This window comes from Varanus komodoensis, unplaced genomic scaffold (genome assembly GCF_004798865.1).
Source record: "Varanus komodoensis strain SLA01 unplaced genomic scaffold, ASM479886v1 scaffold29_1, whole genome shotgun sequence".
Lineage (NCBI taxonomy): Eukaryota > Metazoa > Chordata > Lepidosauria > Squamata > Varanidae > Varanus > Varanus komodoensis.
This window is the reverse complement of record NW_025335759.1, coordinates 6,645,055-6,661,209: the sequence shown is the minus strand read 5'-3', so window position 1 is coordinate 6,661,209 and position 16,155 is coordinate 6,645,055. Positions and strand designations below refer to the sequence as shown.

The window sequence follows — 16,155 nt, the reverse complement described above, 5'->3', positions numbered from 1 at the left end:
ATGGATGTGAATTTAGAGGAATAATGTGAAGAAGCTTGGGTGGGGTTACTCTTAGCATTTCTATGCATGCTACAGTGAGATGGTGTTTATCCTTGTAACAGTGACATTTACCATGAATTTGGGAATGTCAAAGTTCTCCCATCTGTTTATCTTCAGGCAGGTTTTAAGACTTTTTGGGCATAACAGTCAGAGTGTTAGGCTGGGACCCAGGAGGCCTGGGCTCTAGTCCCCATTCAGCCCAGCTAATCCCACCTGGGTGACCTGAGGCCACTCACGGACCCACAGCCTAACCTATCTCACAGGGTAATTGTGAGGATAAGCTGGAGAGGAGGAGAACCTTGGCTAACGTAATAACATTTTCAATCTGCTTTTTTGCTGAAATGACAAGTTAGCTTTATATTTTCCAGCGGTCCCTTGTCCTCATTTTAAATTGCAATTGTAATATCATTTACTGGTCTGCTCAGGAAGTGTTTATGCTGCTACTTTTAAGTGAAACATCTTTGGATACTGGCTTGATATGTTTCAGAGGTGTTAACTGTGCCTGCCTTGAGAAAACGTGTTTTGAAAAGAGGCATATGAATAAAATGAGTGATAATAATAAATGCAAAGCTATCAGCACTTACTTGTCCTTCCAATGGTGGTGGCCATAGTGGCCACATATATCCTCAATCCCTGTCAAAAGGTGATCCAGGAACTGTTTTCAAATAAGGAGAAGAAAGAAGAATTGGACATTTGCCTCTTATTCATTGCACTCCTTAGTTCACCTTTTACCTGCAGCAGATGCCCTGCAACAGATGCTCAGCATTCAGCATGTTCCATAATCCAGGTGCTGCCCTTACAGATGCCCTTCTTGTCCTACCCCAACATATCTCCTTCTGATCTTAGCGAGCAGGTAGCGTGATCCAGAAGGTACAGGTTTTCCTGAGCCTGTCATTTTGGGCACAACCTGGTGCCCTTTAGATGGAAACAAAGGCCTACAACTTCCAGGATGCTCCAGCCAGCCATGCTAGTCCTTCCCTGTCTAAACATGCACAGGATTTCACCCTTCCCTGTTTAAGCATATCCCCCAATGCTCTGAATTAGTCACACAGGCCAGATTACTGCTCGCTCCTTCCCCACCGGCACGAGGGAACCCTCCAGGCGCCCCCCAATACAAACTGGAAGCCAACCATGGAGGCTCCCCCAGCAGACAGGGCTTGGAGTATTCCAGGAAGACTCCATGGGTAAGAAGTTCCAGAGATGTGCCCTGAGGAACTCTGGGAACTGTAGGCAGTGGGCGGTGCTCTCGGTTTCTATCCGATTATACTTGTGAGCGTGCAGGAGGGACATGCGAGCAACACAGCCCTTGTGCTTCTACAATGAGCTTGAACTGAGTGGAAAGGCTGGCAGAGAAGAGCTCCGCTGATCTCTCCCAACCAGAAAACAAGAGTTTCTGGGGTTATTTTTAGAAGTCTGAAATCCACATGGCCCAAACATGTGCTCCTGCAAGCGTAAGAAACCCAGTGGAGGTGCAGCACCTCCGCTGTGCACTGTCCTTATCTCCTGCACTCAACGGCAGCTCCAAAAATCCAGACTGGTGGAAGGAGGCATGACAGTTACACGCTAGCACAGCAGAAATGGGTAGTGCAGGTAAACCTTCATATGTGCTCTTGCATCTTTGCTCAGGAATCTGTTTAGCGCCAGCACTCATCTTGCAGTCCTTTCACACCCAAACCTACTCCTGCTTTCCCCCTAAAAGCTGTTTCTATTTCCGTTGCCTAACATAAAAGAAACTCCTGTTCCCCACCTTCATGTTGCTGCTAAACGAAAGAGGGAATGAAAATTCTTTCCCACCCTGTTGGAAATCGCACCCGTAATTGACTGCTAGTTCCCAGTCTGCCTTCCCTCCAGCCCTGCTCAACCTGTTCCTACTTCTCTTGTTATTTCTTTAGAGCAATGTCAGAGTGCAAGTCACGCAATCCAGAAGCCACCAGCACTATCAACAGCAACAACAGGAATCAGAAGTAGCAAAGATCACAAGGTGCTAAAGACAGTCTAGCTTATTTGCAAAAGCCATTGTCCCCGCACCTTATGACCAAAGGAACCACTGCCTCTGGCAAGAGAAAAGCCTCCAATTCATTCTGCCAGAGGTGCTGAACACTGTTCAGGTCCAGGTCTGAACTCCATGTGAAGAAGGCTCATGGAGGCTTCCTTAAGGGACAGGCAGGGCCAAAAGTTCCAGAGCATTTTAGCTTAAAATTAAGATTTTAGCATTTAGTTCCTGCCAGGAACCCAGCCTTCAGAGATCCATTTCCACCATTCAGAAGAATGGCGGGCGTAGGGCAAGGGCAGGGGAATGAGAGGGTGCAGAAAACTTCCTAATATTAGTGGTATGGGAAAGGGCATGTGACCTTCTGGATGGCTGGACTGGGTCTTCAGGCAGGCTGGGTTTGGCCCCTGGACTCAAGATTCTGCACAGAAAATGGACATACTTTTGCAAATAAGCTACACCATTTCTTCAGTGACTCATGAGCTTTCCTTTTGTTTTTGTTGGTTTGTGCCTTGGGAATTGGTGCTGCCACCCTTTTCCTTGGCCACTGGCAAGATCCATCTTAAAGCAAGTTGCGGCCCAGTGTGGGTCTCTCAACCCATTGGCAGGTGATCAGGGAATCTGCGAACGTGTCCGAGGGGCAGTGCAGAGGTAGGCCTGCAGGTGGCAACGGACACCTGTACCAACTGTTGCCATGTTGCAGTACGCAAGGGTCAGCATTCGCGATGGGAATAAGGGGAGAACAGTATCCCTTGCAAGTTCTTAACTACTCCGTGAGAGGCGTCATGTGGACAGATATGAAGGGGAAGAGGCCAGGCATGTGTTGTGCTGCGAGTGGGTGAGATCGTTTACTGACAAGTAGCTCAGGACGGTTACCTGTGTGTGAATTTCCTCATTGATGGACCGCTTCGTCTCTTGCTTTTTCTTCACGGCTAGAAGGTCCACCAAAGGGCGGATCGTCATGCCCTGGGGAGAGACGTGCCTGTTAGGTTGCCCGGGCAAGGCCTGTGCTTTGTTGCTCTGCTCTTGAGCCCTTTCTCCACTTGCTCTCCCATCAACTGCCTCCAGTTCTTTGGAAAACCAGGGAGCGAGCTGAGCTCCACCATGAAGGAAGGGCAGCCACGAGTGACTGCTGTCTGTTGCCCATGTCATTTCCAAATTCCAGGGGTCAGCCAAGGCACCAACAGGCCTTCCAGACATGCCAAAAGGAACACCTCCAGGCATGGTCAGGAATATGGCTGAAGACACACGGCTTCATAGATGGCTCGGCTTAACAGGCTTCCTATAAGGGCACTCGCCCAAAGTAGACCAGACGGGGACCTGACCATGGCAACAGAACACCACTGTTCTCCCCCGAGCATAATGCTGAAATGTCACCATGCATGGGTTGCCTCCCAAGTGTCCAGCTAAAGCAGCATGCACCTGAAAAGACAATATGTGCCCGCATCCAGCACATGTATCATTGTGGTTATGGCTGCAAGAAAACCACAAACGGCTCCCCCTTCCTGTGGAGTGTATGCTTGGTGGTTGTACTGGCCTCCCTGAAATGGATCCAGACAGTCCCTGCAAGCTGGAAAGGAAGCGCTTTAAAGAGAAGGCTGAGGCTGCACACTCAGGCACCCCCTTCCGGTCAGATCTTCAGCTTGCTGCACACTCGAAGCAAAAGGAGGTGGCAGAGCAGACTGCCACTGGCTGGGCGAGATGCAGCAGCCTGGTGGGATGGGACATCACCCATGTCAGCTAGCAGAGCAGCGCAAACAATCCGGAACAGAACCCTTTGCTTAAGGCAATGGTTTGTAGCTGCTGCTTGAATTGTAAAAGGTTTATTGTTGCGTTGTTTCTACTTGGAGGAGCAATGAGAACAGCAGGCCCCGAAGAAGCAGTGTGGCCCGTTCTGCACCGTGTCCGACAGCTGTGGGCGGGAGGTTGCCAGGCCTGGCAAACCGAGGACTTGTCTACAGGCCTACCTGCACAAAGACAGTGAAGAAGATGACGGTGATGATGGCCGTGAGGAACATCTCTCTCATGGGGAAATGCTTGTATTCCAGGAGGAAGCCCAGGGAGAAGGCGATCGCCCCTCGCAGGCCGCCGTAGGCAATGATGAACTGATCTTTCGGGGTCAGCTTCACAATGCGGAATTTGTTGATGAACCATGTCAGCCCGAGGACACCTGAATAAAGCCATTTAAAATGCAAGATGATGATTAAAGATAAAATGACAGGGTGCTTGAACTTATCTGACGCAAAAGCACCGTGAGAACTATATCCAAGAAGAATGCCTACATCTCACAGAAGGGAGTACGGAAGGAAAAAGGGGAGGACCGGGAAAAGAGGGGGAAAGCACTGGCTGCTTCCCTCTTCCTTGTTATCAAAACTGGTCTGCATAACTTACTCATTGCTACTTCCTGAGATGTTAGGACGGCAAAGCATGAATACAAAGCAGGGAGAGCAAGACACACGAGGGCAAGGGAGACATTTAGCAAACACACACACACACACACACACACACACACACACACACACACAGGCAGCTCAAGGAAGCAGTCTTGACCCACGTTTGAAAGGAAGAACATCAATGACGCCGAGGCAGCAATCAAGCTGATTCAAGAAGACTAATTATCTCCTACATTCTATTAATTTGTTGCACACTGACAGCAAAGCAGTGCATGAATGCGGGTGGACTGCAGGATTAAGTTGCACACACTCACACACTCCTAATACAGAAATACCGCCTTGAATATGGAAAGTGAGCACATCAAGGAGAAGACTACCTTAAAACTCTTCATCTTGATGTGCTAGCTTCCTAAAAGCAAGGAGGCTGTTTGGCACTGTCAGCTTCATTATTTTTGCAATTAGTTAATTTATATCCCACCCTTTTTCCTGCAAGGAACTGAAGGCAGTCTACATATTCCTCTTCCTCTCCATGTTATCCTCGCAACTACTTTATAGTCCTTTGAGGATCAAGGGGAGCCAAAGGGCCACCTGAGCCATTCCAGAGCAAGGGTGGGCAACCCTGTGCCCTGCAGATGCTTTGGACTACAATCCCTATCAGCCCCAGTCAGCACAGCCATGGCCAAGAATTGTGGAAGTTGCACTTCAACACATCTGAGAGACATCAGGCTGCCTTCCTCTATTCTGGAGCCCATGAGTGCTTCTCAGCCCAGTGGGTTCCGTGGCGTCCCTTTCCCAGCTCTGGCAGTTCCTGAAAGTTCTCTGCCTTACAGCCTTAAGGTACAAGAAACTGCCCTTAAAGGAAGAGAAGGATTAGGGTGCAGCAGAAATTCTCAACATCCAGCGTTCTGGAGTCAACACACACTTCTGCACTTGAAAACCAGGGATAGAAAATGTAACCTTCCAGAGAACGAAGGACTACAACTCCCATCACATGCCATCACTGGCTACACTGACCAGGTCAGATGTGACTTGGTGTCCAGCATTTGGAGGACCTCTGCTAGAAACACACGTGCAAAGTTTGAAATGGTGGGGAGCATGTGCCCCTCCAAATGTAGGTGAACCCCAACTCCCATCAGCCTCAACCTGCACAGCCAACAGAGCAGGATGATGGGAGCTACAACCCAGCAACATCTGGAGGACCACATGATCCCTGTCTCCCTGCCAAAAGGAAGAGAGGCCAGAGTCCTACCCAAGCATTGCTAAAGCTATGAAACTATGTGCCCTCCCGCCCCTTGAGATCGACGGCAGAGGCCCTCCTCCGGGAACCCTCTGTGAGAGATCTTAGGAGGGTGAGTACCCGGAGGAGGGCCTTCTCTGCGGTGGCGCCCCACTTATGGAATGCACTCCCCAGAGAGGTCCGCCTGGCGCCGTCATAATTTGTTTTTCGGCACCAGGCCAAGACCTTTTTATTTAAACATTATTTTAATTGTTAATGGTATTTATTGATTTTATATTCTGCCAAGGTAATTGTATAATTGTTTATTTGTTTTGGAAGCCGCCCGGAGGCTTTTTGCGAATGGGGCAGCATATAAATGCTCCAAATAAATAAATAAATAAATAAATAAACTCGCCGGGCGGGTGGGGCCTTCGACAGAGACCTGCCCCCAGATGTAATGCATGCAGCATAACTGTGCTCCTGACATTCGCCCTGCAGGTTAGGTCAGCGGGAGGCCAAACTACAAAGCCTGACCTCACTCCCCTCCTACGTGGCGAGTCTGGCAGCTTGAAGAACATGTGAATGCAGCTCTAGCAGCCTTCTGCAACGTGGTGCCCCCCAGATGAGTTGAATTAAACTTCCTGACAGAAGGATTCCGGGAGCTGCCCTCCAACACAGCTAGAGGACACCATGGCAGAGAAGGCCAGGCTGTAGCCACTGCGCAATCCTGCAGAAACACGGTCCGCTTGGTGCGCTTGCTCCAGGGAAGCGCTGAGACCTTGTCCCTCCTGTGGAAGATTCCTCTCCAGTTGAGGCTTGCTGTCTGGCCTGTCGCAGCCCCCACAATGCCTGAGATCCTTGCTCTCTCTTTGGCAGCACAAGCAGCAAGCAAGGATGCCCCCGCCCCATCCTCCTCCACTGCGCCTTCCCCACCAGCGCCTCTGTCCCTCACCTAGAACCCTGGCGATCAAGCAGAAAATCAGGGTGCTAATGACAAAGGTCCAGTTCCAGTGATGCTTCCCGGCCACGGTGGAGACGCCGAGGAAGATGAAGATGAGGGTCTCGCTGACACTGCTCCACATCTTCAGGAAGTACTTGATGGTGGTGTGCGACTTATGGGAGATGTTGGCTTCCACATATGGGCGCATAACCACCCCGGCAGCAATGAGCCTGCAAGGGAGGAAGACACATGCCATGGAATCCACGGAACAGGCAATGAATGCACTTCTCCCCAACCTTTGCATCCATGGTCCACAATGGCCAATTCTTCAGGCGGCTTTAGGACAGGAAAGAAAGCACCACTGCTCCTTGCCTCCCTGTATATCTAGAGGTCTGGGAGGGACGAGAACTCCTTGGTCTGGTGGCACTAGGAGCTCACCTGGAAGCACACCTGGACACCCATTCTCGTGCAAGTTTTGGCTTAGATGGGCTTGATGTGAGGCTGCTGACACTGCAAGGACACAGTTTTTTGGGTTGAGGACATGCTCCATCCTATGGAGAAATTCCTAAATTAATTCCCCGGCATCTCCTGCTAGTTGCTGGAAAGAGCCCCATCTTGAACCTAAGGATGGTGGGACTGGACCTGCAACATTCTGCATGCGAAGCAAGTGCTCGGCCACTGAGCCACAGCACCTGCCATCGACTTGAGGTTTTGGGCAGAAAAAGGACCGGCACCCCAAAGGTCTGAAATGGGACGAGGTACCTTTTTTGTGTCCCTACAGTGGAAGGTTGAGGAAAAGCCACAGAGGGCACAAATCTAAATCCACAGTTCTTGTGCCTCAGCATCAGGAATATAGAGAAACACAAAAAGATCTGCAAGGGAACTCCCTGCAGCAATACAAAACCTCTTTCCTGGGGAGGGGGCAATGGGGGCTTTTCTTCCATCCAGAAATATACTGGTAGTTGCAAATACTCCCAGATGAAGGTTTCACTGTGCCATTGCACTGCCTTGCAGAATTGTACAGGAGGGCTTTCACGAAGTGATGTCCCCGCATGTTCCCACCCGTTCTTCCTCCCCTGCCCTGCTTACTGCAAGAAATTTGTAAAGGAAGGAAAAACAGCAGCTGCAAAAATGCCTTCTTGTCGATAGCACTGCGGGGGCTCCATCTGGAAGCACCCAGCTAGTGTCCCCTGATCCATCTTGGAGGAGGGTGTTGCATTCTAATGAGATGTTCACAAGCTAAACTGGCAAGCAAGATATTTTCAAGGACGAGCTATCTAGGGCATCGGACAAGGTGCCTGCTTGCTCTGAACAGAATATTGACTTTAAAAATGGAGAGAGGATTTTCCACAGTCATAATGGCTGGTGGCATGGAGCACAAACCTGACCGAGGAAAAAGAGACAATGAAAACTTATGTATATATGAGGACTTGCAATTGATGATGTGAAAACATTCAGTTATGTATTGAAGCACTTGCTTGGTTGCCGCAGGCACTCAGGAACTGCAGGCAGGTGGGGGGGGGGGGGGGTTGCACATGGGCAGGTGAGCAGATTGGCAGAGGAGGCATGGAGCCCTTTGTAGCCCACGCGGGAGGGTATGTGAGCTACTGGAGGAGGAAAACCTCATCCAGGGCAGAAACTCTGCCTCCGCTTAACAGCTTCCATTTCCCCTTTGACAGCTCACAGAAGGCTGGTAAAAACTGCACAGACTTACGGGCTTATGAAGACAAGATTGGGTAACTGGAAGGGGGTTAGATATGAGATGCCTTATTTATGAAGGCTGGTCATTACAGATAGTGCCTGTATGAACGAAGCGGGGTCAAGCGCCACTGAACCAGCAGGATCCGCGCACCAGGATGGACACTTCCAAGTGAGACTCGGGAGCTCCTGCTTGCTCCTGCGAGGCCGCCACGCGGTGCTGCCTGAACAGGATTTCGGCTGCTTTCCCTTGGCAGGTGGGAGCCGTCGCTCCACCTCTAACTGATAATGCTGAGGCTTCGCTGGCAAGAGAGCCTGGTGATGACTCACACGTCGGGTTTGGTGGAGCACCGTTGCCATGCCAGCCCCTTGTGGAACAGGCTTACCAAACAGGAAGCAGGGCCTCTGTTTCACGAGCCTGACACAGAGGGACTTCACACTACGGTTGTACAGTGCGAGGGCCAGGAAGGGAAAGGACTTGCGCGCCAAAGCATGTCTGTGCCTCCCTTCACCGCAGGAGATTGCCTCTGCTCAGTATTATGAGTTTCAGAAGAGACCTGTTTCAAGAGACCTGTTGCTCCTCTTGAAAGGAGCTTCTGCCACCATGGTTTCTGCATGCCATTGGGGGCCCCGAGTGGAGCTTTTGGGGCTTCTCCTTCCTATCTCTGTCCACACTGTCCAAGCAAGAACTCTTCACACAATCACCAAGTCACCAGCAAGCACATTCTGACAGGCTCACTTGGTTTGCGAGCTGGGAGAGGTCTCCTCCTCCTCCTGCTCCTCCTCCTCACTAGGACAGTGCTTGTTCCTTTTAGTCCTGCAAAATCTCCCAGGTAAGTTCCACACTGCCCCTCTCTCAGCAGTGCCCAGGGTTTCTGAGGCAGCTTCCTACCTTCTCTTTTTCTCAGCCCTTTACTAAAAACCATGAGGACCAGAACCTTACTTTACGGGAAGGAGCATAGCCTGGGGGTAGAGCATCTGCTCTGCATGCAAAAGGTGCCTCCAGAAGGGGCTAGGAAAAGCTCCTGTCCGAAGTGCAATGAAACATCTTCCTATGTTCCTACCCAAGTCCAGCTTCTCAGCCCTGCTGGCCAAGCCCCACTTTGGCTCAGCCCAGCCCAAACTCCAGCCCAGGACTTACGCCATGATGCCTGAAAGGTGGAAGAGTTCGGCGGACAAATACGCCATGTAGCTGTAAAGAAAGACGAAGAGGGGCTCGATGACGCGGATATGGGAAGTGAAGCGAGAGGTGAAGGCTCCGATGACGCCATAGACGACTCCAACAAAGACGCCTCCCAGGGCCACCACGAAGAAGCTGAGGAAGCCCAGGATGATGTCCGTGATGGAGACCTGCTCGAATGTCGCAAACTCTTCAAAGAGGTGGTAGAGGACCTGGAGTGGCAGAGCCGGGAGAAAGGAGATGCCAGCTCAGCACAAGGAAGCCCTGATCAGAGACTGCCAATAGGCATGCCAACATGGAAAAAAGCAGAAAATTAGTATCCCACAACGGGAAGAGGTGGGAGGGAAAGCAGATCAAAAAGGGAGCGCTAGAAATCTGCAGCATTTGACCTGCTGAGAGCAAATAATCTCTGCCTTAGAGTCATCAAAGCAAGTGCAGGTAAGGAGCCGCCCTCTTGCTGCTTGGACAGAGAAGCACAGTAGCTGGGAAAGGAGTTGCCGTCTCGCCTCAGCCCTCCGAGGATTTCCAGCAGCCGGAGTCGCTCTCCCTCCATCACTTTCCCTTATACCCCATATATTCAGCGTTGTACTTCTGGCTTTTCTGGGGTAGTGATCCAAGCTCCATAAAGCGAGGGTGGTGAAGCCTACCAGTGCACCGAAGTTCTACAGCTGGGTTTCCTCCATGGGTGCAGGTTGGCCTACAAGCCCCAACCCCTGGAGGAATCTTCCCCAGAGGAATTCCTATGGTTATTTCCAGCCTCATCTTGGAGATTACGGTAGGGAAGGACAACACACACAATAGGAAGTTCAGCTGTCTGGTCAGCACTGAGAGGTGCAAGCCCAGTCCATGCATTCTGCTAGCCCTGGGAACCGTGGCTCCTTTTCCAACAGGGGCTGGGTCTCCTTCTCCATGCCGAAAGAGGCCTCTCCGTACAAAGAAAGCCAGCAAGAGCAGGGAGAAGGCGATGACGCCAGAGGGTGTGGCCAAACCTACTGACCTCACCTGGCCTACAAAGGGCTGATGGGGACACACCTTGGCTTCCCAAGCTAGTTTGGCCTTGCAGTCCCAAGCCATGGTTCAGGAAGCCAGCAACGAACATTGGTCTCCCGCGGTTCTTCCGCTCTTATGCTGGCTTTGGCAGTCATTCTGGTCAAATTCAACCACTGCAATGTGTTCCACCTGAAGGGAACGGAATAACTGAAGAAATGCTGCTCTGCTAAACAGCAGGAGCAACGCCAAGGGCAGGCACGGTGGGGCACCCAACCCAGCACGGTCCTCGGCCTCGTGCGCCTCCTCTTTATCCACCTGCTTGTGCTCCTGCTTCCTGCTCTGGCCCAGGCAATGGAGGCGGTGAGGAGCAGCAGCAGCGGATGCCACGGCCAATGCGGGTTGTGCAAGCAAGTGGCAGCATCCGTGAGGAAGAAGCAGAGGAGCCGGGGCAGCCAATGAATGGGAAGGCAGACTTACTGAGGGAGGGGACCTCTTGAGGGTGTCTCATCAAGGACTCTCCAAATCCTGAAGCCAGTACTGCTACCCATGATCTTAAATCTGGATAAATCATGGTTTAAGATTCTGACCCACATTTAAAATGTAATGGAGAGCTGGGACTTGAAGCAGCCAGGATCAAGGTGTCTTGAGTAGGGCAAGGCAGAAGATGGTGAGGAAATATGTGACTCTGATCCCCATTCTTGGTTTAAAAAATTATGGATTCTGATAATTCACACTGTGTGTGAACCAGTCCTTTGTCAAACGAGGACTAACTATATCTGAAGGGCACAGGGACTCTCAAAGAATGTAAGACGGTCCACTGGCTCATTTTATAATCCCAAGGTTTCTTGCAGGGCCTGGAAAGACAACTGGATTTCACGTTTCGTATCTGTTGTCTGGCATAAATAAGCCTGAAACAGCATGAACAGCCAAATAGGCTGCAGCTATTAAGATGAGATCACAATTAATTAATGGCTGACAGTAATGGCTGTTGGGAGATGAACAGATTAGCCACTATTTATCATGTACAGTTGGTTGCTGATTTTATGCTGTAGGTATGTTTAGTAGTTAATTAGCCTCATATCAGTCTCACATAGATTCTCTTCCATTTATTGTACCTGCCCATGCATGAGCATACAGGAAAAAGTCATACCATTCCCAGCATGCTGGCTGGCTAATGCCAAGAATTGCTTGGCTTTTCCCGGTATAAACATGCATAGGACTGCATCCTTAATTTATCCCCATTTTATTGTTTAATAACTGCTTTCTGAACCAATTTGTGCAAGGTCTATGGATTAAATAAACATTTATGAATGTAATCTGTTTCTAACAGGTCATAATTATAATTATAATTTTATATTGTTAATTTGTTGTCTATTTGGATGTATTGTATTTTAATTTTATGTTGTGAGCCGCCCCGAGGCTTCGGCGAATGGGGCGGCATAGAAATGTTTAAAATAAAAAAATAAAAAAATAATAAAAGAATTCATAAAAAAGACAGTGGTCTTTTCCAGCTATGAACCAGTAAGAGCAACGGCCAGTGGGATGCTGCAACGAAAGTGCTGCAGCGGAGGGTGCTTCTGCCACAGGGTACCTTCCCTTCCCTTCCCCTAGTCCCTCCTCCAGGCAGTCAGCCAGGGTTCTGCACCCACTGAGTGCACTGCCTGTCTTGCCCCAGGCCCCTCATTCAGTGCATGTGTGCACAAGGGGATACTGAAAACACACGAGAATCCATCACTCCTGCGCAGCTGAGTGTTTCCTCTCTCAAGCTTTTCCTTTAAACACACTGCACAAAAGCAAAGTGCAACACTAACATTTACATGTATTTCGTTTTAGCTCCTCTCTTATGTATACTTATTTATTCCTTGCTGAAGCACACGGAAGGAGGCCCCAGTTCCAAACATCCTTTTTTCCTTGCAGTGGGGTAACAGGGAATGCAATCAAAAATCTCTGTTTGTTAAAACAGCAGCACTCCAAGCTGAAGTTTGCATCAGAAGTTCAGCCACAGAGCCCTTCTGGAGAACTCCGCTGCTTTCTTTCTCTCGCCTTCACCAGTTCCTCCAACGCGTTTCCTTATTCTAAGGAAGAACAGTTGCACAAGATCACAATTACGAAAAAGTTTCTTTCCCTGCGGAAGAATGACTACAGGGCCTCAGTAACAGCCTTCCTCATGCCCAGCTGGCTGATCTCATTCCACGTTCATGCTGGGTGGGTCAGCAGCCCGCGGCTCCGGAGCCGCATGTGGCTCTTGAACCCCTCTGCTGCGGCTCCGTCGTTCAAAATACAAAGCACATGCTGGCACAGCCACTGATCTCCTCGAAGCTCCACTCAGGACACTCAGGAAAGCAGCTCTAGCTAGCTAAGTAAATCAGCTAGTTAAGCTGCCTTCCTCTGCTAAACAAGCTTCCTGTAGGCTCTCATGTTACACGAAACCCTGCTGAAAGGATTCTCCTTGTCCCAATGGAATCTCCTTCATCTGAATGTTAAAAGCTGCACTTGGGACTTGTCACAATTCACAGCACTTGACTGTTTATCTGCTAATCAGTCCCTAAACACACCTATATCTCTGGCACAACCGCTGATCTGCCCCCCCCCCCCCAGGCCAACCATGGATAAATCAAAAAGGAAAGTTTCTGAAGAAAACCAAACATTTAATGGTATGTGGGTAGATTCATTTGCTTTTACTGCTGACGAACTTATGGGGTTTGCTGTTTAATGCATGCAGCCCTTTAGCACTGACTTCGACTCTCCAGGAAGCTGTTCTCCTATTCAAAATATATGAAAGGAGTCCTACTAGTTTATAAAGTAAGATTAAAAACAACAGTTTTTAGTGACTGAACAAGAGCTGCAGCTAAATCATAATGAAGATACACATAGCATTAAGGTAAAAAAACGATATATGCAGTGTTATCTTCATTTTAGATGTCAAAAGGGTTTTGTGGCTCCCGGTGTTTTCTTTTGTGTGGGAATGGGTCCAAATGGCTCTTTGAGTGTTACAGGTTGCTGCCCCCTGCTCTAGAGGGTGAACCAATTCAAGCTACTTTACCAATGGAGCAGGAGAACAAACGCCCAGGGGCAGGGAGGGTTTGCCCTACTGAAAAATGTTCCTCTTTCCCAGATCACATGTTGACCAACGTTCACCAGTGAACCCAAGCAGAGAATGAGAAGCAGCTGCCTGCGGGAAGGAAGCCTTGTTTGGCAGGTTTCCTTCTGCTGAAGGCCCCCTGTGTCCAAGACCAGGAGCAGCAGGGGAAATCCTCCTCCATCCAGGCAGGGGCCTGACGGTGACGGTGATCTGTCCTTTCCTGGACAGATCCTTCTCCAACTGAAGCAGAGGGAGGACCCTGCGCCCATCATGCTCAAAGACCACCTGCTTTTTTCCTCTTCTCTTCCCACCCCCTTTTCCTTTTGTGTTGTGTCCTCTTGTGTATCAACTGCAGGCTGCTTTGCAAGTTTTTCTAGCTGAGGAAGGGAATGCAAAAAAAGTAAAAGGATGAATGCTCTTTCTCCTTGTCCAAGCAGGAGACAGAAATGCACTGATGCCCCACCTCTGCCGGCCTTCCACAGTGCACTGCACTGCAAGTCTTAGCCTGCTGCTTACTGGGGCGTCTTCCATTTTTATTGTGGGAGGAAAAACATGTCCTTTACATAGTCCCCCACTCCTGAGTTTAAATTCTTCCGCTTTTCTATATATTCTATAAACTACAAACTCCTGTTCACCCTTAGCAAAGTGAATGGTGAGGGATGCTGGAAAAGTTGCTGCTTCCTAGACCGATCGAAGCCACCTAGGACTCTTCAGTGGTGGTTTCCGTCCCAGCACCTTGCAATAATCCCACCTGAATTGTACTAGATGGGCTCCTGGGAATGAAAGAGGCAGCTGTTCTTGGTGCGTGTTTCAGGGCAGGGTGACAGCGACGCTTCGGATGAGGATGTGAGGCTTGGGAATGAACTCTGCAGACACAGAGATAGTGCAGGGGGGAGCTTCTCTCAAGGCTGCTGCCTCCAGGTGTTCATGGGACAGACCCTGGGAGCCCACAGGGTTTGGAAGTTTGGGGAGGGGAGGAGCCAGGGAGCCTGGCCCAGTCCTTGATCCCATGAAGCAGCATCAGGAGAGAAGGGCTAGCCAACTGGAGGGTTTGCATTGCTCTAAGAGGCTTGCCCACCCCCAGAAGGGCACCCCCAGGATGATGGTGCCTAGAGGTATGGAAATGGAGGGTTCCTGAAAGCAGTCTTCAGTTTGGGCTCAATGAACTGCTCTGTGCATGCTCTGAGGCTCCTTCTGGCTACAGCTTGCTGGAAGTGCACTGGAAATCAAGAGCATTTGCCCAAGCGCTACCTGTTGTTTGAAAAAGAGAAGGGAAACCTAGCTCTCGACGTGGGCCATCTTAGTCAAGCTGGACCCAGCCAACGCACTGTCTTAAGCTGGGCGAAGGTCCCCTCCGCACCAACTACCAGGAACAGCAGCAGAAAAGAGCTCCTCTCCTTGCGTCTTGCTTCCCAAATTCAGTACTGAATCTCAGCCCTGTGGTACTAATCCAGCCCATCAGTGGGCCAAAGACAGTGCTCTGGAGGCCTCCAGCTGGCTGAACCCCCTTTTTCTGGCCCCACCTCTTTCCCCACAACCACTGAGCAGGGCAGTCCCAAGTTCCAACTGTCAAAATGGGCAAAGATGTTCAGCAGCTCAAATGAGCCACAAATGACAGGGGAAATTCCTTCTGGGGAGGGGATGAGTATACGCGCCTTCTGCATTGCTCTGAAATTACAACCAATCTCTTCGACCACATGCTAATGATACCCTGACATAGATTAGTCACCCCTTATTGTCCTTTTGCTGAATTAAACAAGCCAGCTAAAAATAGGTGTTCTCCCCCTTGCCCCAAACTTCTCCCTGCCCTTTCAAATGCAGGGTGAGGTAGCCATGAGCCCAGCTTTAAAGGTACAGGCCTCCTGCCCTGAAGCAATCTCGGCTCGGGAAAGACCGGGCTGCCAGCTTGGTTCTTCTCCATTCCTGCCTCGCTGCATTAGAATTCAGAAGAAGGCAAGGTGGGCTGTGAAGATCTTGGCCTCTGCCATGAGCCTCCATCCTGCAAAGCACGGTGGGTGGGCAGCACGGCCACCAGAACAGCGCCCAAAGAGCACACAATGGGACCTAGACAAGGGCTCCCACAAATAGCCCTAGCTTGGCGCCTCCCAGATGCTCTGGATAGCAAAACCCAACAGTTCTGGCCACTGGCTTTGCTGACTGGGGCTGATGGGATCCTCAGCCTTTTTCTAGCCCGTCTGTGGGCGGCAAATCCACTGTCGCCTGGCCAGACTCAAGCTCAGATTACTGCTAAGTGGCTTCGCCCTCATACCAGCCTTCCCCAACCTGGTGGCATCCAGGAATGACGAATCTGAACTCCTGTTGGCACAGCAATGGTGAGGAATGGTTCAAAACATCTGGAGGATGCCCTGCCTGTGGAAAGCGACCTTACACACCCTCTCACTCACCCACTTCTGCCGCCGCCACTGCTTCCCCGGCTTGGTTAGATTTATTCAGCCCTGCATCTTCCGTGCCCAGAGCAGCCTCTGCTCCCCACAACAGCTTAGTCCTCCATGTCATTCCATCCACACTCCAGACCCCTTCAGCCTGAGGCTGATGTTTGCCTGCCAGCTACAATTGCATTCCTCAGCACTTGATGCCAATCTAAGTCTCCCAATTTTTCACTGCAG

At 50.3% G+C, this 16,155-nt stretch overlaps 1 protein-coding gene across 1 annotated transcript in view; it reads right to left on the bottom strand.

Annotated features, from left to right (window-relative positions):
- Positions 1-16,155, bottom strand: part of SLC9A1 (solute carrier family 9 member A1) — a 69,806-nt gene that overhangs the window by 9,485 nt on the left and 44,166 nt on the right. Inside the window, exons 3-7 of the mRNA XM_044435027.1 lie at positions 9,418-9,668; positions 6,591-6,808; positions 3,997-4,199; positions 2,906-2,995; positions 624-694 (exon numbers count right to left, since the gene is read on the bottom strand). Of these exons, the coding sequence (XP_044290962.1) occupies positions 624-694; positions 2,906-2,995; positions 3,997-4,199; positions 6,591-6,808; positions 9,418-9,668 (833 nt within the window). The remainder of the gene's footprint in view (positions 1-623; positions 695-2,905; positions 2,996-3,996; positions 4,200-6,590; positions 6,809-9,417; positions 9,669-16,155) is intronic.